Below are 25,175 nucleotides of genomic sequence, written 5' to 3' on the forward strand. Positions count from 1 at the left end.
TTCATCATAGCGCTTGATGGTTTTTATGACTGCAGTAGAAAACTGAAGAAACTTTCAAAGTTCTTGAAATGTTCCGGATTGACTGACCTTCATGTCTTAAAGGAATGATGATGATGTTTCTCTTTGCTTATTTGAGCTGTTCTTGCCATAATATGGACTTGGTCTTTTACCAAATAGGGTTATCTTCTGTATACCACCACTACCTTTTCACAACACAACTGATTGGCTCAAAACGCATTAAGAAGTAAAGAAATTAACAAATTAACTTTTAACAAGGCACACCTGTTAATTGAAATGCATTCCAGGTGACTACCTCATGAAGCTGGTTTAGAGAATGCCAAGAGTGTGCAAAGCTGTCATCAAGGCAAAGGGTGGCAACTTTTTTGGTTACTACATGATTTCATGTGTGTTATTTAATAGTTTTGATGTCTTCACAATTATTCTACAATGTAGAAAATAGTAAAAATTAAGAAAAACCCTTGAATGAGTAGGTGTGTCCAAACTTTTGAGTGGTACTGTATATAAATATATATTTACAGAAATATGTGGGGGATTGGAAATGATGCGGACTACATTGATGGAAGCTACAATCTATCTACAATATCAAAGCTGATCTACCCCCCCCCCCCCCCCCCCCCCCCCCGCCCCCAAAAAATATATAATAATAATAATCAATTGGCCTAGCTAGTTTCAATACTTACAAGGACAAATTGAGTTACTTAACTTTCTCCACTTTCCAATCAGTCACTTCATTATTTCTAGGTTAGTGTTAGAGGTCTGTATTAGTCGGATGCTACTTTCCACATCACGCACTGTTGAGCTTTTGTGTGTGTGTGTGTGTATCGGGGGCACCCATGACTTGTTTTTAGGACATATTGGATTGAGTCTTTGTTTTAATAACTGCCCAACACACACATGGCCTCCCTCCCTCCCTCGCTCCCTCCCTCGCTCCCTCCCTCCCTCGCTCCATCCTTCACCTAACAGCTGTTGAACCCTTTAAAGAACCCTTGTTGGTTCCAGATAGAAGCGTTTTGGTTCCATGTATAACTATTTTGGGTTCCTTGTAGAACCCTTTCCATAGAGGGTTCTACATGGAACCCAAAAGAGTTCTACCTGGAACCAAAAAGTGTTCTTCCATGGGGACAGCCAAATAAACCTTTTGGAATCCTTTTTTCTAAGAGTGTAGTGGGGCTGGTTTTTTTCATTCAAGTTCCACATTATTTCTGGCTTCTCTAGTTACCTGCTGGTGTTGATGTATACATCTGTGTCTAGTAGACTTTCTACAGGCATAGTGCTAGTATCCTCTGATTTCTACTTTTACTCTTATGTACCAGCCACTAACAAGCCTGCTATATATGGCCTTGGCGCCTGCAGCATACCCTCTCCCTGCTATTCTACTTATATACACTCAAAGCTTAAACTGTCCTAATAATCCCACCCAGTATTTATCATGTGGCCAGACCATCATATGCTTCTTCATATAGTATCTAGTGATTTATGAGTTATTGGTCATGCATGGTAATATTTTCCCAGAAGCAGAGAGAGAGAGAAAGTCGCTTTCTCTCTTCTCAATAAAGACCCATCACATGTCGCTGTCTGTCTGTTGCGCTCTCTCTCTCTCCTTCCTTCCCTCCCTCCCTGTCTCATGCCAGCCAAGAGGCTTTTGCCGTCACTCACAGGGATGCTGGCCCATGTTGACTCCAATGCTTCCCACAGTTGTGTCCTTTGGCTGGATGTCCTTTGGGTGTTGGACCATTCTTGATATACACAGGAAACTGTTGAGCGTGAAAATCAAAGGCCCTTAAATCTTTTGTCTTGCCCATTCACCCTCTGAATGGCACACATACACAATCCATGTCTCAGTTGTCTCAAGACTTAAAAATGCTACTTTAACCTGTCTCCTCCCCTTCATCTACACTGATTGAAGTGGATTTAATATCAATAAGGGATCATAGCTTTCACCTGGATTCATCTAGTCAGTCTATGTCATGGAAAGAGACAGTGTTCATGTTTTGAATACTCAGTGAATATATAAGTCTGTAACGTCTATGTTTTAAATGTATAGAAATTGTAAAGTATTTTTGCCTGTAATGTCTTTTTCGTTATGTGCCGGACCCCAGGAAGACTGTCACCATTGGCATCAGACTAATGGGGATCCTAATAAAAATCATAAATCAAATCATAAATCGTAAATCTCTCAATCTTTCCCCTCTCTCTCCCTTTTCTCTCCCTCTCTCCTTCCCTCTCTCGCTCCCCCTCTCTTTCTCTCTCTCTCCCTCACTCTTTCTCCCTCTCTCTCTCCTTCTCTCTCTCTCGCTCTCTCTCTCCTTCTCTCTCTCTCTCGCTCCCTCTCTCTCCTTCTCTCTCTCTCTCTCTCTCTCGCTCCCTCTCTCTCCTTCTCTCTCTCTCTCGCTCCCTCTCTCTCCTTCCCTCTCTCTCTCGCTCCCTCTCTCTCTCTCCTTCCTTCTCTCTCTCTCGCTCCCTCTCTCTCCTTCCCTCTCTCTCTCCTTCCCTCTCTCTCTCCTTCCCTCTCTCCTTCTCTTTCCCTCTCTCTCTTTCCCTCTCTCTCTTTCCCCCTCTCTCTTTCCCTCTCTCTCTCCCCCTCTCTCTCTTCCTCTCTCTCCTTCTTTCTCTACTTCTCTCCCCCCCTCTCTGCTTCCCATCTTTCTCCAGTACAGTGTGTCCATGGTGAGCCTGTGTAAAGTAGAGAAATGTTCTCTCCTCTCATATGCCAATGACATCACTCCTTCACTGCCCACATGTTTAGACTGGCACTCATTCGAAAGCCACCTTTCATGTTGTGTGTGTGTGTCAAATGAAACTATCAAGTCAAACTCAATCACACATTACTGTCAAACCTGCCTCATGAGCTAGGGAGTTTTTAAGGTAAAGCACAAAAGTCCTCATATGTGGTCAAAAACATATACAGTGCCTTCAGAAAGTATTCACACCCCTTGACTTTTTCCACATTTTGTTTTGTTACAACCTGAGATGTTGTGTCACTGATCTACACACAATACACCATAATGTCGAAGTGGAATTATGTTTTTAGAAATGTTTACAAATGAATTAAAAATGAAAAGCTAAAATGCCTTGAGTCAATAAGTATTCAACCCTTTTGCTATGGCAAGTCACATAATAAGTTGCATGGACTCACTCTGTGTGCAATAATAGTGTTTAACATTATTTTTAATGACTACCTCATCTCTGTACCCCACACATACAATTAGGTCTGAGCAGTGAATTTCAAGCACAGATTCAAGCGCAAAGACCAGGGAGGTTTTCCAATGTTTTGAAAAGGACACTTATTGGTAGATGGGTAAAAAAAAAACAGACATTGAACATCTCTTTGAGCATTCTGCAGTTATTAATTACACTTTGGATGGTGTATCAAAACAACCAATCACTACAAAGATACAGGCACCCTTCCTAACTCAGTTGCCAGAGAGGAAGGAAACCACTCAGGGATTTCACCATGAGGCCAATGGTGATTTTCAGATAACTGAGGATGGATCAACAACATTGTAGTTAATCCACAATACTAACATAAATGACAGAGTGAAAAGAAGGAAGCCTGTACAGAATAAAAACCAAGTAAAGGCATCCTGTTTTCAATAAGGCACTAAACTAATACTGCAAAATATGTGGCTGTCACGATTCCCACCGACGGTGGCGCCCCCTCCTGCTCGGGTGGCGCTCGGCGGTCGTCGTCACCGGCCTATTAGCTACTACTGATTCCCTTTTTGGTTTTCCCTTTTTGGTTTTGTGCACCTGTGTTAGTTTGGTTAATTAGCGGGGCTATTTATGTTAGCTGGTCCGCTTCCGTGTTGTGCGGGATTATTTCTATTGTGACGGCTCATGTTTGTGTCGGCGCTATTTTACGCCGTGTGTATTTTCTCCCCTGTGTTTGGGAGTATTTGTTTGATGAGTGAGTGTAAATTAAATACGCCACTACCCTGTGCTCGCTGTTTCCTGTGCCTCATTCCTTCACCACGACTGCCAATCCGTTACAGAATCCCGCTCCACGAAAATGCATGGAATCAGCAGGAGCAGCGGCCACCCCTGTCCCCTCGATGGAGGAACGCGTCCTCCACCACACTACGGTCCTCCACCGCATAGGATCCGCGATGGACCAGATGATGGAGAGGATGGACCGATGGGAGAGAAGTGGTCTCCTCTCTCCACCTCCGGCTCCTCCGATGCAGCCAACTCCTCCTCCCACTACGTCTGGCTCAGGCGCGCTTCGTTTGGCGCTCCCGAGGGAGTATGATGGGGCGGCGGCTGGGTGCCAGGGATTTCTGCTCCAGCTCGAGCCTTTACCTGGCCACCGTCAGACCTGCTCCCTCAGGAGAGGAGAGCGTGAGTGCCCTCGTTTCCTGCCTGACGGGCCGAGCTCTGGAGTGGGCTAATGCGGTCTGGAATGGCCCAGACTCGGCGAGGGACCATTATCCAGAGTTCACCCGCCGCTTTCAGGCCGTGTTCGACCACCCTCTGGAAGGAAGAGCGGCGGGTGAACGGCTGTTCCACCTCAGGCAGGAGACGAGGAGCGCTCAGGACTTCACGTTGGAGTTCAGAACCTTGGCTGCTGGGGCGGGGTGGAACGACAGGGCCCTCGTAGACCACTATAGATGCAGTCTCCGGGCGGACGTCCGCAGGGAGCTGGCCTGTCGAGATGCCGCTCTATCCCTGGACGAGCTCATTGACATGTCCATTCGTTTGGACAATCTGCTGGCTGCCCGCGGGCGTTTGGAGAGGGTCCTGCCCGTTCCACCTCCGTGCACCCCCGCCCCTACCCCTATGGAGGTAGGGGGGGCCGTGCCAAGGGGCACCGGAGGAGCTGGCTCCTCCTGCACCAGCTGTGGTCGGAGAGGACACACGGCCGACCGGTGCTGGAGGAGCCAGTCTGGGAGTCGAGAGGGCAGGCAGAACACTTCTCGGTCACCCCAGGTGAGTCAGCACCAGATTCACCCAGAACCCCCTGTTGGTCACGTGTTCTTACCTGTTTTGTTTTCTAAATTTTTCCCTCTTCCCAGCATAGGGCGCTAGTCGATTCAGGCGCAGCTGGGAACTTTATGGATCGTGGACTTGCCATTAAGCTGGGCATTCCGCGGGTGCCGATAGATCCCCCCCTTCCCCGTGCACTCCCTAGATAGCCGACCATTAGGGTCAGGGCTAGTCAGGGAGTCTACGGTGCCACTGGACATGGTAACGCAGGGGAATCATAAGGAACGCATTCGTTTTTTCCTTATTGATTCGCCTGCGTTTCCGGTGGTGCTGGGGGTCCCCTGGCTGGCTGGTCACAATCCCCGTATTTCGTGGAAACAGGGGGTTCTCCAGGGGTGGTCAGAGGAGTGTTCAGGGAGGTGTCTAGGAGTTTCCATAGGTGCCACGTCGGTGGAGAGTCCAGACCAGGTGTCCACCGTGCGCATTCCCCCTGAGTACGCCGATTTGGCAATCGCCTTCTGTAAAAAGAGGGTGACTAAATTACCACCCCATCGACAGGGGGATTGTGCGATAGATCTCCAGGTTAACGCTGCGCTTCCCAAGAGTCATGTGTACCCCTTGTCACAGGAGGAGACGGCGGCTATGGAGACATATGTCACGGAATCCCTGGGACAGGGGTACATTCGGCCCTCCATCTCACCCGCCTCCTCGAGTTTCTTTTTTGTGAAGAAAAAGGAGGGAGGTCTGCGTCCGTGCATTGATTACAGAGGTCTAAACGCTATCACGGTGGGGTTTAGTTACCCACTACCTCTCATCGCTACGGCGGTGGAATCATTTCACGGAGCAAAGTTCTTCACAAAACTGGATCTCAGGAGCGCGTATAACCTGGTGCGTATCAAGAAGGGAGACGAGTGGAAAACCGCCTTTAGTACCACATCGGGCCATTATGAGTACCTCGTCATGCCGTATGGGTTGAAAAATGCTCCAGCCGTCTTTCAATCCTTTGTTGACGAGATTCTCAGGGACCTGCACGGGCAGGGCGTGATTGTCTATATCGATGACATTCTGATATAATCCGCCACCCGCTCCGCGCATGTGTCCCTGGTGCGCAAGGTTCTTGGTAGACTGCTGGAGCATGACCTATATTTCCACCACGGGGGTGGTGATGGGGTGTGACCGCGTTAAGGCCGTGCGTAATTGACCGACTCCAACCACGGTGAAGGAAGTGCAGCGGTTCTTAGGCTTTGCCAATTACTACCGGAGGTTAATCCGGGGTTTTGGCCAGGTAGCGGCTCCCATTACCTCACTGCTGAAGGGGGGGTCGGTGCGTTTGCGATGGTCGACGGAGGCGGACGGAGCCTTCAAGAAGTTGAAGACGCTGTTCACCGACGCACCTGTGTTGGCGCACCCGGACCCGTCTCTAGCATTCATAGTGGAGGTGGACGCATCCGAGGCTGGGGTGGGTGCCGTGCTATCACAGCGCTCGGGTACGCCATCGAAACTCCGCCCCTGCGCTTTCTTTTCGAAGAAGCTCAGTTCGGCGGAGCGTAACTATGATGTGGGGGACAGGGAGTTGCTAGCGGTGGTAAAAGCTTTGAGGGTGTGGCGGGACTGGCTTGAGGGGGCTAAACACCCCTTTCTCATCTGGACCGACCACCGAAACCTGGAGTACATCCGGGCAGCGAGGAGACTGAATCCACGTCAGGCAAGGTGGGCCATGTTCTTCGCCCGGTTTAGGTTCACTTTCTCCTATAGACCGGGTTCCCTTAACACTAGAGCCGACGCGCTGTCCCGTCTCTATGACACGGAGGACCGGCCCATCGATCCAACTCCCATCATTCCAGCGTCTAGGCTGGTGGCACCGGTGGTATGGGAGGTGGACGCGGACATCGAGCGGGCATTAGTGTTGGAACCTGCGCCTGCGCAGGTTCCCGTGGGTCGCATGTATGTGCCGCTCGGTGTTCGTGATCGATTGATTCGATGGGCGCACACGCTACCTACTGCGGGTCATCCTGGTGTGGCGAGGACAGTGCGGAGTCTCAGGGGGAAGTACTGGTGGCCCACCTTGGCTAAGGACGTGAGGTCCTATATCTCTTCCTGTTCGGTGTGCGCTCAGAGTAAGGCTCCTAGGCATCTACCGAGAGGGAAGTTACAGCCCCTCCCCGTTCCACAACGGCCATGGTCGTACCTGTCTATAGATTTCTTGACAGATCTTCCCCCCTCTCAGGGGAACACTGCGATTCTGGTGGTTGTGGATCGGTTCTCTAAGTCCTGCCGTCTCCTCCCGTTGCCCGGTCTCCCTACGGCCCTGCAGACTGCGGAGGCCCTATTTACCCACGTCTTCCGGCACTACGGGGTGCCGGAGGACATTGTCTCTGATCGAGGTTCCCAGTTCACATCCAGGGTCTGGAGGGCGTTTATGGAGCGGCTGGGGGTCTCGGTCAGTTTGACCTCCGGTTTTCACCCCGAGAGCAATGGGCAGGTGGAGAGGGTGAACCAGGAAGTGGGCAGGTTTCTGAGGTCGTATTGCCAGGTCCGGCCAGGGGAGTGGGCGAGGTACATTCCCTGGGCTGAGTTAGCCCAGAACTCACTTCGCCACTCCTCTACTAACATGTCACCCTTTCAGTGTGTTTTGGGTTACCAGCCGGTCCTGGCACCATGGCACTGGAGCCAGACCGAGGCTCCTGCGGTACAGGACTGGGTACAGCACTCCAAGGAGACCTGGAGAGCCGTCCAGGACTCCCTGAAGGAGGCCAGTGGACGGCAGAAGAGGAGTGCTGACCGCCACCGCAGGGAGGCACCCGTGTTCATACCGGGAGACAGGGCTCTCTCTCGACCCGGAACCTGCCCCTCCGCGTGCCCTGCCGGAAGCTGGGGCCGCAGTGTGTGGGGCCCTTTAAAGTCCTGAGGAGGATAAACGAGGTGTGTTATCGGTTACAACTCCCTTCCTATTACCGTATTAACCCCTCGTTTCATGTGTCTCTCCTCAGGCCGGTGGTAGCTGGTCCCCTGCAGGAAGGTGAGGTGCCGGAGGTCCCTCCACCCCCTCTGGACATCGGGGGGTCCCCGGCGTACAGCATACGGGCCATTCTGGACTCGAGACGCCGGGCGAGGGGCCTGCAATACCTCGTGGACTGGGAGGGGTACGGCCCGGAGGAGAGGTGCTGGGTGCCGGCGGAGGACGTCTTGGACCCATCCATGTTGAAGGATTTCCATCGTCTCCGTCCGGATCGCCCTGCGCCTCGCCCTCCGGGTCGTCCTCGAGGCCGGTGTTGGCGCGCTGCGGGAGCCGCGCGTCAGGAGGGGGGTACTGTCACGATTCCCACCGACGGTGGCGCCCCCTCCTGCTCGGGTGGCGCTCGGCGGTCGTCGTCACTGATTCCCTTTTTGGTTTTGTGCACCTGTGTTAGTTTGGTTAATTAGCGGGGCTATTTATGTTAGCTGGTCCGCTTCCGTGTTGTGCGGGATTATTTCTATTGTGACGGCTCATGTTCGTGTCGGCGCTATTTTACGCTGTGTGTATTTTCTCCCCTGTGTTTGGGAGTATTTGTTTGATGAGTGAGTGTAAATTAAATACGCCACTACCCTGTGCTCGCTGCTTCCTGTGCCTCATTCCTTCACCACGACTGCCAATCCGTTACAGTGGCAGAGAAATTAACTTTTTGTCCTGAATACAAAAGCATTTTATTTGGGGCAAATCCAACACAACACACTGAGTACCACTCTTCATATTTTCAAGTATGGTGGTGGCTTAATCATGTTATGGGTATACTTGTCATCGGCAAGGACTGGGGAGTTTTTTAAGATAAAAAGAAAGGGAATAGAGCTAAGCACAGACAAAATCCTAGAGGAAAACTTGGTTCAGTCTGCTTTCCAACAGACACTGGGAGATGAATTCTCCTTTCACCAGAACAATTACCTAAAACATAAGGCCAAATATACACTGGAGTTCCTTTCCAAGATGACATTGAATGTTCCTGAGTGTCCTAGTTACAGTTTTGACATAAATCAGCTTGAAAATCTATGGCAAGACATAAAAATGGCTGTCTAGCAATGATCAACCACCAACTTGACAGCACTTGAAGAATAATGGGCAAGTGTTGTACAATCCAGGTGTGCCAGGAAGACTCACAGCTGTAATCACAGCCAAAGTCTCAGGGGGTTGAATACTTATCTAATCAAGATATATTAGTGTTTTATTTCCCATAAATGTTGAAAAAAGTTTTCTTCCACTTTGCCATTACAGAGTATTTTGTATAGATCGTTGACAAAAAAAATACAATTAAATCCATTTTAATCTCACGTTGTAACACAACAAAATGTGGAAAAAGTCAAGGGGTGTGAATACTTTCTGAAGGCGCTGTATTTGATAATGCTGTTCTCACCACCTGCGGGATTTTGAATGCTTCTTTTTATCAACCTGTTCTACTGTGATGTGTTTTTCTATTGTGTTGTTGATCCAGGTTGATCCGTGCCACAAAGCCCTCAGAACACACGGTCGTTCTGGCCATTGTGCCACAGACGTAAGTATACATCATAATTGATTGATGGCGTTTATTTGCCCTTCAAGAGGATTTTTTCCCCCGCAACTCATAACTCGAGTTACATACACAAACACCAAACAACAGTAAACAAACACAGATATGTTTCCTCACTGATGATGATAATGACATACACATGTGTGTATTCTATAATGATATGTGGTGTATATCTTATGTGGCTGATGATGATAATGTCATAGTGTGTGTATTCTATAATGATATGTGGTGTATATCTTATGTGGGCTGATGATGATAATGTCATAGTGTGTGTATTCTATAATGATATGTGGTGTATATCTTATGTGGGCTGATGATGATAATGTCATAGTGTGTGTATTCTATAATGATATGTGGTGTATATCTTATGTGGGCTGATGATGATAATGTCATAGTGTGTGTATTCTATAATGATATGTGGTGTATATCTTATGTGGGCTGATGATGATAATGTCATAGTGTGTGTATTCTATAATGATATGTGGTGTATATCTTATGTGGGCTGATGATGATAATGTCATAGTGTGTGTATTCTATAATGATATGTGGTGTATATCTTATGTGGGCTGATGATGATAATGTCATAGTGTGTGTATTCTATAATGATATGTGGTGTATATCTTATGTGGGCTGATGATGATAATGTCATAGTGTGTGTATTCTATAATGATATGTGGTGTATATCTTATGTGGGCTGATGATGATAATGTCATAGTGTGTGTATTCTATAATGATATGTGGTGTATATCTTATGTGGGCTGATGATGATAATGTCATAGTGTGTGTATTCTATAATGATATGTGGTGTATATCTTATGTGGGCTGATGATGATAATGTCATAGTGTGTGTATTCTATAATGATATGTGGTGTATATCTTATGTGGGCTGATGATGATAATGTCATAGTGTGTGTATTCTATAATGATATGTGGTGTATATCTTATGTGGGCTGATGATGATAATGTCATAGTGTGTGTATTCTATAATGATATGTGGTGTATATCTTATGTGGGCTGATGATGATAATGTCATAGTGTGTGTATTCTATAATGATATGTGGTGTATATCTTATGTGGGCTGATGATGATAATGTCATAGTGTGTGTATTCTATAATGATATGTGGTGTATATCTTATGTGGGCTGATGATGATAATGTCATAGTGTGTGTATTCTATAATGATATGTGGTGTATATCTTATGTGGGCTGATGATGATAATGTCATAGTGTGTGCTGTTTATGCTGTTCTTTCTCGATAGGCCTTTAGATCAGGAGGAGCCGTCTGTTCGTCCGCTCCTCTGCGCCGGATTCAGCAGAGTATGTACTCTTCTCCTTATATGTTCCCTTCTTCCTCCTTATATGTTCTCTATGTACTATAGGGGGAAAAGAGGACATGCCTTTATATGGCATAACATCTGCCACCACCAACTCTTATGTGACTGTGTAAAGTGAACTCAGCCAGGCAACTTAAAACACTCAGCATGCTATCCTATCATCCATCTGCTGAATCAGTCAGTCAGCTGGCTCATCTTATAAACACATGCAGTGTTCACCTACTGTACTGTACTGTACTGTACTGTACTGTACTGTACAGCAGGTCACAGTTCTCATCACGTGCCCTACCTCCAAGCTTTGCAGACTACACACTGTACAGTACACTATGTTGCTCATGTTTCTCTCTCTCTATCTCTGGTCAGAGGTATGTGGAGAACATTAGTGTCTCTGCCTGCTATAACGAATTGCTCCAGATAGAACATGGAGAGGTGCGCTGCCAGTTCAAACTCAGGTACATTGGTCCTCACACACACACACACACACACACACACACACACACACGTTAAGTTCTTCAACCCTCGTATCCTCATTTTCCATTCAAAATCCTATTTTCCCTAACACCTATCCCTAATTCTAACCCTAACACTAATTGTAACCCTAACCCTAAACCTAACCCTTAAGATTAAAATAGCCATTGTCCTCATGGGGACTTTCCTTGTTTTACTATCCTTGTGGGGATTTTAGGTCCCCACAAGGATAGAAGAACCAACCCACACACGCAGACACACACACACACACAAATACACACACACACACACACACACAGTATGATTTAACAGATATACCTCTCTTCTCCCCCTCAGGGCATGTAACTCAGTCTTCACTGCTCTGGACCACTGTCAGGAGGCTGTGGAGATCACCAGTGAAGACCATGTGATACAGGTACACAAACACACACAAACACAAAGTCATTCAGCCACACTGAAACACAATGTATCTCTTGACATTTCTGTGTTGTTTAGGTATTCTGTGAAATAAACAAACATGAAAAACAAATCATTCTTATCCATCTCGCTCCCTCGCCCCCAGTACGTGAACCCAGCGTTTGAGCACATGATGGGATACCATAAAGGAGAGTTAATAGGGAAAGAGCTGACAGAACTCCCCAAGAGTGACAAGAACCGAGCAGATCTTCTAGACACCATCAACACCTGCATCAAGAAAGGAAAGGTGAGCTTCTGACACTGAGCCACAGTGGAGGTGAGAGATCCTGAGAAAGTCCCAAAACCTCAACACCTGCTTGAAGACCATCCATCCATTCTTTATAGTTGTGTAATGTTTTCTGTACAGTTGTCTGCCTGTCATTTCTTCGTTGTATGAATGTTATATTGTTGTCTGACTGTATGTTCCGACTATGTTGTCTCTAGGAGTGGCAGGGGATCTACTACGCCAGGAGGAAGTCAGGTGACAGCATACAGCAGCACGTCAAGATTACGCCTGTGATTGGCCAGGGAGGGTAAGTCACTGACATCACTTCCTCTATAAGGGGCCACACATCTTAACTTTATTGCACTGGGGACTGGCAGGCTATTGTATGGTCTTCCACCATGGATTGATAACTGCTTGTGCAACTGGTAGTTATACAAAGATGATTCCCAATCTAGTATGCTTTGCTTTCCATCTCTTTACAGTAAAATCCGCCATTTTGTCTCCATCAAGAGGCCCCACAGTGACAACAACAAACAGGTGAGCAGGAAGTTATTTTTATGTTTCATGTAATGAGAGCAGTCATGGTGGTCTTAATGATTGATAGTTACATGATTTATTCTTCAACTGTACTTACATAAGATAAATGAATACCCTGTCAATCAAAAAACATTTGTTGTTTTCCCCTTTTTTTCCTGTCAAATATCACATAACTCCAGTATGATGTAACTCGTATGGCCTCAAGGTGTTGTTGATCAATGGCAGCTCTATGCTGTATGGAAGACATGTGGTGTCTGCTTTGTTTGCCAGAATTGTAGCTTCATGGTAAATATGTGGCCTCAAGTGGTTCAGAGACAGCCCTGTGCTAGCCATGGGAAGACCACTTGTCTTCTACTGTATGATGAATAGCCATACAAGACCTTTTATTTCATGTACAGTATGTTCCGTGCTGAAAAACCCCCAGCATAGACCAGCCTAAATTTCAAGCTGGCCCATGCTGGTCCATGATGGTCTATGCTGTTCAAACTGATTGGACCAGCATGGTCTAGCTGGTTAGGCTGGCCGACCAGCTGGTCAAGCTGGTGATGCTGGTGACCAGTTCATGCTGGTATGTTGGTGACAGGTTTATGCTGGTGATGCTGTTATGCTGGTGACCGGTTTATGCTGGTGATGCTGTTATGCTGGTGACCAGTTTATGCTGGTGATGCTGTTATGCTGGTGACCAGTTTATGCTGGTGATGCTGGTATTTTGGTGACCAGATGATGCTGATATGCTGGCGACCAAGCTGGTCTATGCTGGTTCATGCTGGTCTATGCTGGTCCAGAATGGTCTAGCTCAGGGATCTTCAACCGTTTCTTGCCCAGGGACCCCCTCCCAGGCAAACAGGCAACCCAGGGACCCCCTCCCAGGCAAACAGGCGACCCAGGGACCCCCTCCCAGGCAAACAGGCAACCCAGGGACCCCACATCATACGTTAGCAAAGAAATACACTGTCTTGTCTTATCATCAGGTGAATGATAATGGCAAGGAGAAGTAATCAACATTTGAAAATGAATAGATTTGGTAGATCGTTTTTTATTATTTTGACCTCCCCACATTATAATTGGAAGAGGAAGTGTTAATTCTAACATAACCTATTAGCTAGAAAGTTAACTCCAAACACATTTTTGAGAAGAGCAGCTGTTTAGCTGGTAAACAAAAGTGAGCCATGTGTTGGCAAAAATGTATGTCCAAGTCAAGAAAGCTCAACCGCACTGGTAGCCTATTCACAGGTGATTTTTCAAAGTCTATGTGAGATACTCCAGTGAGTGTAATTTGCTCAATATTAGGAGTTGTGAAATAAAGTTGACATCATTAGAAATAAGATATTCTCATCTTTTCTACTGTATTATATTATATATTCATAATAAAACACTTCTTTATATATATATTTCTGCGGACCACCTGCAGTACTAGGCTCCGCGGACCCCTTGTTGAATACCCCTGGTCAAGCTGGTCATCCAAGCCCATATATATATATATATATATAAATATAAACTCAGCAAAAAAATAAAGGTCCCTTTTTCAGGACCCTGTCTTTCAAAGATAATTTGTAAAAATCCAAATAACTTCACAGATCTTCATTGTAAAGGGTTTAAACACTGTTTCCCATGCTTGTTCAATGAACCATAAACAGTTAATGAACATGCACATGTGGAATGGTTGTTAAGACACTAACAGCTTACAGACGGTAGGCAATTAAGGTCACAGTTATGAAAACTTAGGACACTAAAGAGGCCTTTCTACTGACTCTGAAAAACACCAAAAGAAAGATGCCCAGGGTCCCTGCTCATCTGCGTGAATGTGCCTTAGGCATTCTGCAAGGAGGCATGAGGACTGCAGATGTGGCCAGGGCAATAAATTGCAATGTCCGTACTGTGAGACGCCTAATACAGCGCTACAGGGAGACAGGACGGACAGCTGATCATCCTCGCAGTGGCAGACCACGTGTAACAACACCTGCACAGGATCGGTACATCCGAACATCACACCTGCAGGACAGGTACAGGATGGCAACAACAACTGCCTGAGTTACACCAGGAACGCACAATCTCTAAAATAACACATCCTAGATCTGAATGAATGAAATAATCTTATTAAATACTTTTATCTTTACATAGTTGAATGTGCTGACAACAAAATCACACAAAAATAATCAATGGAAATCCAATTTATCAACCCATGGAGGTCTGGATTTGGAGTCACACTCAAAATTAAAGTGGAAAACCACACTACAGGCTGATCCAACTTTGATGTAATGTCCTTAAAACAAGTCAAAATGAGGCTCAGTAATGTGTGTGGCCTCCATGTGCCTGTATGACCTCCCTACAACGCCTGGGCATGCTCCTGATGAGGTGGCGGATGGTCTCCTGAGGGATCTCCTCCCAGACCTGGACTAAAGCATCCGCCAACTCCTGGACAGTCTGTGGTGCAACGTGGCGTTGGTGGATGGAGCGAGACATGATGTCCTAGATGTGCTCAATTGGATTCAGGTCTGGGGAACGGGTGGGCCCGTCCATAGCATCAATGCCTTCCTCTTGCAGGAACTACTGACACACTCCAGCCACATGAGGTCTAGCATTGTCTTGCATTAGGAGGAACCCAGGGCCAACCAAACAAGCATATGGTCTCACAAGGGGTCTGAGGATCTCATCTCGGTACCTAATGGCAGTCAGGCTACCTCTGGCGAGCACATGGAGGGCTGTGCGATCCCCCAAAGAAATGCCACCCCACACCATGACTGACCCACCGCCAAACCGGTCATGCTGGAGGGTGTTGCAGGCAGCAGAACGTTCTCCACGGCGTCTCCAGACTGTCACGTCTGTCACATGTGCTCAGTGTGAACCTGCTTTCATCTGCCAATCTTGGTGTTCTCTGGCAAATGCCAAACGTCCTGCACGGTGTTGGGCTGTAAGCACAACCCCCACCTGTGGACGTCGGGCCCTCATACCACCCTCATGGAGTCTGTTTCTGACCGTTTGAGCAGACACATGCACATTTGTGGCCTGCTGGAGGTCATTTTGCAGGGCTCTGGCAGTGCTCCTCCTTCTCCTCCTTGCACAAAGGCGGAGGTAGCGGTCCTGCTGCTGGGTTGTTGCCCTCCTACGGCCTCCTCCACGTCTCCTGATGTACTGGCCTGTCTCCTGGTAGCGCCTCCATGCTCTGAACACTACGCTGACAGACACAGCAAACCTTCTTGCCACAGCTTGCATTGATGTGCCATCCTGGATGAGCTGCACTACCTGAGCCACTTGTGTGGGTTGTGGACTCCGTCTCATGTTACCACTACAGTGAAAGCACCGCCAGCATTCAAAAGTGACCAAAACATCAGCCAGGAACCATAGGAACTGAGAAGTGGTCTGTGGTTACCACCTGCTGAACCACTCCTTTATTGGGGGTGTCTTGCTAATTGCCTATAATTTCCAACTGTTGTCTATCCCATTTGCACAACAGCATGTGAAATGTATTGTCAATCAGTGTTGCTTCCTAAGTGGACAGTTTGATTTCACAGAAGTGTGATTGACTTGGAGTTACATTGTGTTGTTTAAGTGTTCCCTTTATTTTTTTGAGCAGTATATTTACACGTTAAGTTTGTTGAAAATATATGCAGTTGACAGTGAGAGGACGTTTCTTTTTTATGTTTATATGCAGTACTAGTCAAAAGTTTGGACACACCTACTCATTCAAGGGTTTTTCTTTATTTGACTATTTTCTACATTGTAGAATAATAGTGAAGACATCAAAACTATGAAATAACACACACATATATATATATATATATATATATATATATATATATATATATACAGTGCACAGGAGGTTGGTGGCACCTTAATCGAGGAGAACAGTATCGTGCTAATGGCTGGAGTGGAATAAGTGGAATGGTATCAAATACATCAAACACATGGAAACCATTTGCGCCGTTCTAGCCATTATTATGAGCCGTTCTCCCCTCAACAGCCTCCTGTGATACAGTGCCTTCAGAAAGTATTCATAACCCTTAAATTATTCCAAATTATGTTGTGTTACAGCCTGAATTCCAAATGGGTTAAAAATATATTCTCACCCATCTACACACAATACCCCATAATGACAAAGTGAAAACATGTTTTATTAATTTATAAAAATATATTGAAAATTAAGTACAGATATATCTCATTTACATAAGTATTCACACCCCTGAGTCAATACTTTGTAGAAGCACCTTTGGCAGCGATTACAGCTGTGAGTCTTTCTGGGTAAGTCTCTAAGAGCTTTCCACACCTGGATTGTGCAACATTTGCCCATTCATCTTTTTAACATTCTGCAAGCTCTGTCATTGCTAGATAACAATTTTCAAGTCTTGCCATAGATTTTCAAGTAGATTTAAGTCAAAACTGTAACTCGGCCACTTAGGAACATCTTTGTGGTAAGCAACTCCAGTGTAGATTTGGCCTTGTGGTTTAAGTTATTGTCCTGCTGGAAGGTGAATTAATCTCCCAGTGTCTGGTAGAAAGCAGACTGAACCAGGTCTCCCTCTAGGATTTTGCCTGTGCTTAGCTCCATTCCATTTATTTTTTATCCTGAAAAACTCCCCAAGTCCTTAACGATTACAAGCATACCCATACTCTGATGCAGCCACCACTATGCTTGAAAATATGGAGAGTGGTACTCAGTAAAGTGTTGTATTGGATTTGCCCCAAACATAACACTTTGTATTCAGGACAAAAACTTAATTGCTTTGCCACTTTTTTTGCAATATTACTTTAGTGCCTTGTTGCAAACAGGATGCGTGGTTTGGAATATTTTTATTCTGTACAGGTTTCCTTTCTTTTCACTCTGTCAATTAGGTTAGTAGTGTGGAGTAACTACAATGTTGTTGATCCATCCTCAGTTTTCTCCTATCAAAGCCATTTAACTCTGTAACTGGTTTAAAGTAGTTTACTTTCCTCTCCGGCAACTGAGTTAGGAAGGACGCCTGTATCTTTGTAGTGACTGGGTGTATTGATACACCATCCAAAGTGTAATTAATAACTACACCATGCTCAAAGGGATATTTAATGTCTGCTTCTTTTCTCTTTCCATCTACCAATGGGTACTCTTCTTTGCAAGGCATTGGAAAACGTCCCAGGTCTTTGTGGTTGAATCTGTGTTTGAAATTCACTGCTCGAATGAAGGACCTTACAGATTATTGTATGTGTGGGGTACAGAGATGAGGTAGTCATTCACAAATCATGTAAAACACTATTATTGCAAACAGAGTGAGTATGTGCAACTTATTATTTTTTGTTATTTAGTATTTTATTAGGATCCCCATTAGCTGTTGCAAAAGCAGCAGCAGCTACTCTTCCTGGGGTCCACACAAAACATGAAACATGACATAATACAGAACATAAATTGACATGAACAGCTCAAGGACAGAACTACATACTTTGTTTTTAAAGGCACATGTAGCTTACATATCAATGCATGCACGCAAACAATCTATTATGTGACTTGTTAAGCAAATTTTTACTCCTGAACTTATTCAGGCTTGCCATAACAAAAGGATTAAATACTGTACTTGACCCAAGACATTTCAGCTTTTTAGGTTTTATTAATTTGTAAACATTTCTAAAAATATACTTCCACTTTGACATTATGGGATATTGTGTGTGTAGGCCAGTGACAAAAAACTCAATCTAATCCATTTTAATCTCACGTTGTAACACAACAAAATGTGGAAAAAGTCATCGGGTGTGAATACTTTCTGAAGGCGCTGTATATGTATTTTTAATTTTTTTACTCAAACCACCCGCGGGCCGGATTGGACCCACCCGGGCTGTATTTTTGACACCCCTGATTTAGGTAGTTTAACCCTGGCAGTCATTCTGAATGCAGATTGTGGGTAAATAAAACTTCACATTTTTGGATATTCCCACTCTGGCTAGATTCCAATAGGAATTAAACTTCACTTTACAAGCCAGCATAATGTGACTTGCAGGCCTGATGTAGCCACTCTATTAGGGAAAAACTAGGCCCTCAAAGTAAGGTTTATGATATATGTAATGGACTGTCTTAAATAATAAAGCACTTTGATGCTGGTATGCTGGTCACCAGTGTCCAAAACACATGCTGGTATGCTGGTCACCAATGTACCATGCTGGTCACCAGTGTCCAAAACACATGCTGGTATGCTGGTCACCAGTGTACAAAACATAGTGAAGGCTTGTTACCAGCAAAAACATAGTGAAAGAACAAGCAAAAACACAGTGAAGGAACCAGCAAAAACACAGTGAAGGAACCAGCAAAAACACAGTGAAAGAACCAGCAAAAACACAGTGAAGGAACCAGCAAAAACACAGTGAAGGAACCAGCAAAAACACAGTGAAGGAACCAGCAAAAACACAGTGAAGGAACCAGCAAAAACACAGTGAAGGAACCAGCAAAAACACAGTGAAGGAACCAGCAAAAACACAGTGAAGGAACCAGCAAAAACACAGTGAAGGAACCAGCAAAAACACAGTGAAGGAACCAGCAAAAACACAGTGAAGGAACCAGCAAAAACACAGTGAAGGAACCAGCAAAAACACAGTGAAGGAACCAGCAAAAACACAGTGAAGGAACCAGCAAAAACACAGTGAAGGAACCAGCAAAAACACAGTGAAGGAACCAGCAAAAACACAGTGAAGGAACCAGCAAAAACACAGTGAAGGCGGGTGACCAGCATGGCCAGCCTATGCTGGTCAATGCTGTTTTTTTCAGCAGGGTTGGCCCCCAGGGTTCTGTACCAGTGCGACAGACAACACTATGCCATGTAGTAAACATTGATTGTCCACTCTACTCTGTATGTACAGTACCATGTAAAAAGTTGTCTGCTGTCTGTGGACCTACTCTAAGTTGCTTTGGCATGCTAGCATTGTTTTGGCATTTATGGCATCTGTAGTCTACAGTGGCATGTTTGTTTTGGCTTGCCTAGGAGCAGGTGTGTGGTTCTCAGTAGGATTCCAGGCTGACAGCTAGTGTTCATGCTAAGTTAGTGCTAAGCTATAGGCGCCGCCAAGGCTAATAATACCTACAGCACAAACTAGCTGCACTCTGACAGACACTACCCTAAGCTAGCTAGCTGCTGCTGCCTTTCATCTGAGTCAAAGCCCAGCTATCACTGTCCTGTTCGCTCACCTGACTTCTAGCCTTGGAAATCTCAGTGTTGTCGCTGATTCCTGTGTGTGACAGAATTCATGATGCTATCTGTATAACTTAAAACAGTTTCAAATGCATTTTGAATAAATAGAAGTAGAAATTAAGTGAGGTGCTAAGCACTGCTGACTAACGGAAAGTCAACTTTGGGAAAGTGCTGAAAGAGGCACACCCCTCTCCTCTTCATTGCAGTGTGATTTATGACATTCCCCTATCAGTCCTTACAGTACCTTTTCTCATTTACAGTCCTTTGTGGCCAACTGTTGTCAAGACAGCAATGTTGTAGGCTACTGTTTCTGTCTGGGAATGGTTGCTTTTGAGTATTAAACAGAATCATTCCTGTTGCTTGTCTTTCCCACCGCAACCCTTGGCCAGTGTCCCTAGTTTCCATTTTAAATCTAGTTGTTGAGTTAGCAGCAGAATCTCTAAGTAGACCTTCACCATGTAGGACTCTGACCTATTTCTACTTAACTGTCTCTCTCTCTACTCTCCCCCTTCTCTCTCTCTCACTTTCTCTCTCTTCACTCTTTCTCTGCCCTCTGTCTCTCTTTCACTCTCTCTCTTTCTCTCACTCTTTCTCTCTCCCCGCTCTTCCTTTCTCTTTACTCACGGTCATCATCCATATTGCTGAATGTTTCCCTTCCGGCTCCAGCCAGTGCAATGTGCTGTGTTTTAGTTCATATCTGTTGTGTGTTCCAGCCCCAAGAGGCCATTAAGATACAAGCCAGCTAAATCTGGCAACCTCCTGTGTCATCAGCAGTGTTTACAGTGATTTAATCCTATTAGACAGAGAGATGGGGAACGAGAGAGAGAGAGATGGATTGTTGTGACTGAGCTGAGAGCAGTTGACTTGTGTCCTGATCGGTCCTGTTGTGCCTGCTGACAGAAGCAGATTGACATAGAGCAAGCTAAGCTGTAAGATACAAGTCTGCTGCTGTCTTTTTAACGAGCAGTGCAGGGACATTAGAGTGTGTATCACCGCCCAGCTGGCAAGCACTTATCAGACCACTGCTAGCTCTGATCCAGCACACCACTGTAGACAAGCCCATATCAAACTATCAGACGTGTTAACAGCTGATGCCACTAGCAACCCAACAGTGAACTAACTGTAGCTAATGGACAGTCTGCATAACGCTATTAATGGTCAGAGGTGGTCCTGAGTAACGGTGTGTGTCATGGCCAGGCGTAGTCCTGAGTAACGGTGTGGTGTGTGTCATGGCCAGGCGTAGTCCTGAGTAACGGTGTGGTGTGTGTGTCATGGCCAGAGGTAGTCCTGAGTAACGGTGTGGTGTGTGTCATGGTCAGAGGTGGTCCTGAGTAACGGTGTGTGTCATGGCCAGAGGTAATCCTGAGTAACGGTGTGGTGTGTGTCATGGCCAGAGGTAGTCCTGAGTAACGGTGTGGTGTGTGTCATGGCCAGAGGTAGTCCTGGGTAACGGTGTGTGTCATGGCCAGAGGTGGTCCTGAGTAACGGTGGTGTGTCATGGCCAGAGGTAGTCCTGAGTAACGGTGTGGTGTGTGTCATGGCCAGAGGTAGTCCTGGGTAACGGTGTGTGTCATGGCCAGAGGTAGTCCTGAGTAACAGTGTGGTGTATGTCCATGGCCAGAGGTAGTCCTGAGTAACGGTGTGGTGTGTGTCATGGCCAGAGGTAGTCCTGAGTAACGGTGTGTGTCATGGCCAGAGGTAGTCCTGAGTAACGGTGTGGTGTGTGTCATGGCCAGAGGTGGTCCTGAGTAACAGTGTGGTGTGTGTCATGGCCAGAGGTGGTCCTGAGTAACGGTGTGGTGTGTGTCATGGCCAGAGGTAGTCCTGGGTAACGGTGTGTGTCATGGCCAGAGGTAGTCCTGAGTAACGGTGTGTGTCATGGCCAGAGGTAGTCCTGAGTAACGGTGTGGTGTGTGTCATGGCCAGAGGTAGTCCTGAGTAACGGTGTGGTGTGTGTCATGGCCAGAGGTGGTCCTGAGTAACGGTGTGGTGTGTGTCATGGCCAGAGGTAGTCCTGAGTAACGGTGTGTGTCATGGCCAGAGGTAGTCCTGAGTAACGGTGTGGTGTGTGTCATGGCCAGAGGTGGTCCTGAGTAACGGTGTGGTGTGTGTCATGGCCAGAGGTAGTCCTGAGTAACGGTGTGGTGTGTGTCATGGCCAGAGGTAGTCCCCGAGTAACGGTGTGTGTCATGGCCAGAGGTAGTCCTGAGTAACGGTGTGGTGTGTGTCATGGCCAGAGGTAGTCCTGAGTAACGGTGTGGTGTGTGTCATGGCCAGAGGTAGTCCTGAGTAACGGTGTGGTGTGTGTCATGGCCAGAGGTAGTCCTGAGTAACGGTGTGGTGTGTGTCATGGCCAGACGTAGTCCTGAGTAACGGTGTGTGTCATGGCCAGAGGTAGTCCTGAGTAACGGTGTGGTGTGTGTCATGGCCAGAGGTAGTCCTGAGTAACGGTGTGGTGTGTGTCATGGCCAGAGGTAGTCCTGAGTAACGGTGTGGTGTGTGTCATGGCCAGAGGTAGTCCTGAGTAACGGTGTGGTGTGTGTCATGGCCAGAGGTAGTCCTGAGTAACAGTGTGGTGTGTGTCATGGCCAGAGGTAGTCCTGAGTAACGGTGTGGTGTGTGTCATGGCCAGAGGTAGTCCTGAGTAACAGTGTGGTGTGTGTCATGGCCAGAGCTAGTCCTGAGTAACGGTGTGGTGTGTGTCATGGCCAGAGGTGGTCCTGAGTAATGGTGTGTTGTGTGTCATGGCCAGAGGTAGTCCTGAGTAACGGTGTGTTGTGTGTCATGGCCAGAGGTAGTCCTGAGTAACGGTGTGTGTCATGGCCAGAGGTAGTCCTGAGTAACGGTGTGGTGTGTGTCATGGCCAGAGGTAGTCCTGAGTAACGGGGGTGTGTGTCATGGCCAGAGGTAGTCCTGAGTAACGGTGTGGTGTGTGTCATGGCCAGAGGTGGTCCTGAGTAACGGTGTGGTGTGTGTCATGGCCAGAGGTAGTCCTGAGTAACGGTGTGGTGTGTGTCATGGCCAGAGGTGGTCCTGAGTAACGGTGTGGTGAGTGTCATGGCCAGAGGTGGTCCTGAGTAACGGTGTGGTGTGTGTCATGGCCAGAGGTAGTCCTGAGTAACGGTGTGTTGTGTGTCATGGCCAGAGGTAGTCCTGAGTAACGGTGTGGTGTGTGTCATGGCCAGAGGTAGTCCTGGGTAACGGTGTGTGTCATGGCCAGAGGTAGTCCTGAGTAACGGTGTGGTGTGTGTCATGGCCAGAGGTGGTCCTGAGTAACGGTGTGGTGTGTGTCATGGCCAGAGGTAGTCCTGAGTAACGGTGTGGTGTGTGTCATGGCCAGAGGTAGTCCTGAGTAACAGTGTGGTGTGTGTCATGGCCAGAGCTAGTCCTGAGTAACGGTGTGGTGTGTGTCATGGCCAGAGGTAGTCCTGAGTAACGGTGTGGTGTGTGTCATGGCCAGAGGTAGTCCTGGGTAACGGTGTGTGTCATGGCCAGAGGTAGTCCTGAGTAACGGTGTGGTGTGTGTCATGGCCAGAGGTAGTCCTGAGTAACGGTGTGGTGTGTGTCATGGCCAGACATAGTCCTGAGTAACGGTGTGGTGTGTGTCATGGCCAGAGGTAGTCCTGCGTAACGGTGTGGTGTGTGTCATGGCCAGAGGTAGTCCTGAGTAACGGTGTGTGTCATGGCCAGAGGTAGTCCTGAGTAACGGTGTGGTGTGTGTCATGGCCAGAGGTAGTCCTGAGTAACGGTGTGGTGTGTGTCATGGCCAGAGGTAGTCCTGAGTAACGGTGTGTGTCATGGCCAGAGGTAGTCCTGAGTAACGGTGTGGTGTGTGTCATGGCCAGAGGTAGTCCTGAGTAACAGTGTGGTGTGTGTCATGGCCAGAGGTAGTCCTGAGTAACGGTGTGGTGTGTGTCATGGCCAGAGGTAGTCCTGAGTAACAGTGTGGTGTGTGTCATGGCCAGAGGTGGTCCTGAGTAACAGTGTGGTGTGTGTCATGGCCAGAGGTAGTCCTGAGTAACGGTGTGGTGTGTGTCATGGCCAGAGGTGTTCCTGAGTAATGGTGTGTTGTGTGTCATGGCCAGAGGTAGTCCTGAGTAACGGTGTGTTGTGTGTCATGGCCAGAGGTAGTCCTGAGTAACGGTGTGTGTCATGGCCAGAGGTAGTCCTGAGTAACGGTGTGGTGTGTGTCATGGCCAGAGGTAGTCCTGGGTAACGGTGTGTGTCATGGCCAGAGGTAGTCCTGGGTATCGGTGTGTGTCATGGCCAGAGGTAGTCCTGGGTAACGGTGTGTGTCATGGCCAGAGGTAGTCCTGAGTAACAGTGTGGTGTGTGTCATGGCCAGAGGTGGTCCTGAGTAACAGTGTGGTGTGTGTCATGGCCAGAGGTAGTCCTGAGTAACAGTGTGTTGTGTATCATGGCCAGAGGTAGTCCTGGGTAACGGTGTGTGTCATGGCCAGAGGTAGTCCTGAGTAACGGTGTGGTGTGTGTCATGGCCAGAGGTAGTCCTGAGTAACGGTGTGGTGTGTGTGTCATGGCCAGAGGTAGTCCTGAGTAACGGTGTGGTGTATGTCATGGCCAGAGGTAGTCCTGAGTAATGGTGTGGTGTGTGTCATGGCCAGAGGTAGTCCTGAGTAACGGTGTGGTGTGTGTGTCATGGCCAGAGGTAGTCCTGAGTAACGGTGTGGTGTATGTCATGGCCAGAGGTAGTCCTGAGTAATGGTGTGGTGTGTGTCATGGCCAGAGGTAGTCCTGAGTAACGGTGTGGTGTGTGTCATGGCCAGAGGTAGTCCTGAGTAACGGTGTGGTGTGTGTCATGGCCAGAGGTAGTCCTGAGTAACGGTGTGGTGTGTGTCATGGCCAGAGGTAGTCCTGAGTAACGGTGTGGTGTGTGTCATGGCCAGAGGTAGTCCTGAGTAACGGTGTGGTGTGTGTCATGGCCAGAGGTAGTCCTGAGTAACGGTGTGGTGTGTGTCATGGCCAGAGGTAGTCCTGAGTAACGGTGTGGTGTGTGTCATGGCCAGAGGTAGTCCTGAGTAACGGTGTGGTGTGTGTCATGGCCAGAGGTAGTCCTGAGTAACGGTGTGGTGTGTGTCATGGCCAGAGGTAGTCCTGAGTAACAGTGTGGTGTGTGTCATGGCCAGAGGTAGTCCTGAGTAACGGTGTGGTGTGTGTCATGGCCAGAGGTAGTCCTGAGTAACGGTGTGGTGTGTGTCATGGCCAGAGGTAGTCCTGAGTAACGGTGTGGTGTGTGTGTCATGGCCAGAGGTAGTCCTGAGTAACGGTGTGGTGTGTGTCATGGCCAGAGGTAGTCCTGAGTAACGGTGTGGTGTGTGTCATGGCCAGACGTAGTCCTGAGTAACGGTGTGGTGTGTGTCATGACCAGACGTAGTCCTGAGTAACGGTGTGGTGTGTGTCATGGCCGGAGGTAGTCCTGAGTCTGTGTGAGGATGCTTCAAGTGGATTTGCGGTCACTGGTCATATCAATCCTTACAGAACATAACACATCTATTCCTCTCTTTGTCTC

General features: G+C 47.2%; 1 protein-coding gene across 2 annotated transcripts in view; it reads left to right on the forward strand.

The window, feature by feature from the left end:
* The window catches only part of LOC106568179 (high affinity cAMP-specific and IBMX-insensitive 3',5'-cyclic phosphodiesterase 8B), a 99,096-nt gene that overhangs the window by 47,026 nt on the left and 26,895 nt on the right, over positions 1 to 25,175 (forward strand). For both annotated transcript variants that reach the window (XM_014138304.3, XM_014138285.3), the window contains exons 4-10: positions 9,408 to 9,467; positions 10,742 to 10,799; positions 11,180 to 11,268; positions 11,621 to 11,699; positions 11,847 to 11,987; positions 12,185 to 12,273; positions 12,449 to 12,503. In XM_014138304.3, the coding sequence (XP_013993779.1) occupies positions 9,408 to 9,467; positions 10,742 to 10,799; positions 11,180 to 11,268; positions 11,621 to 11,699; positions 11,847 to 11,987; positions 12,185 to 12,273; positions 12,449 to 12,503 (571 nt within the window). The remainder of the gene's footprint in view (positions 1 to 9,407; positions 9,468 to 10,741; positions 10,800 to 11,179; positions 11,269 to 11,620; positions 11,700 to 11,846; positions 11,988 to 12,184; positions 12,274 to 12,448; positions 12,504 to 25,175) is intronic.

This window comes from Salmo salar, chromosome 01 (genome assembly GCF_965601325.2).
Source record: "Salmo salar chromosome 01, fSalSal1, whole genome shotgun sequence".
In the NCBI taxonomy this organism is placed as follows: Eukaryota; Metazoa; Chordata; class Actinopteri; order Salmoniformes; family Salmonidae; genus Salmo; species Salmo salar.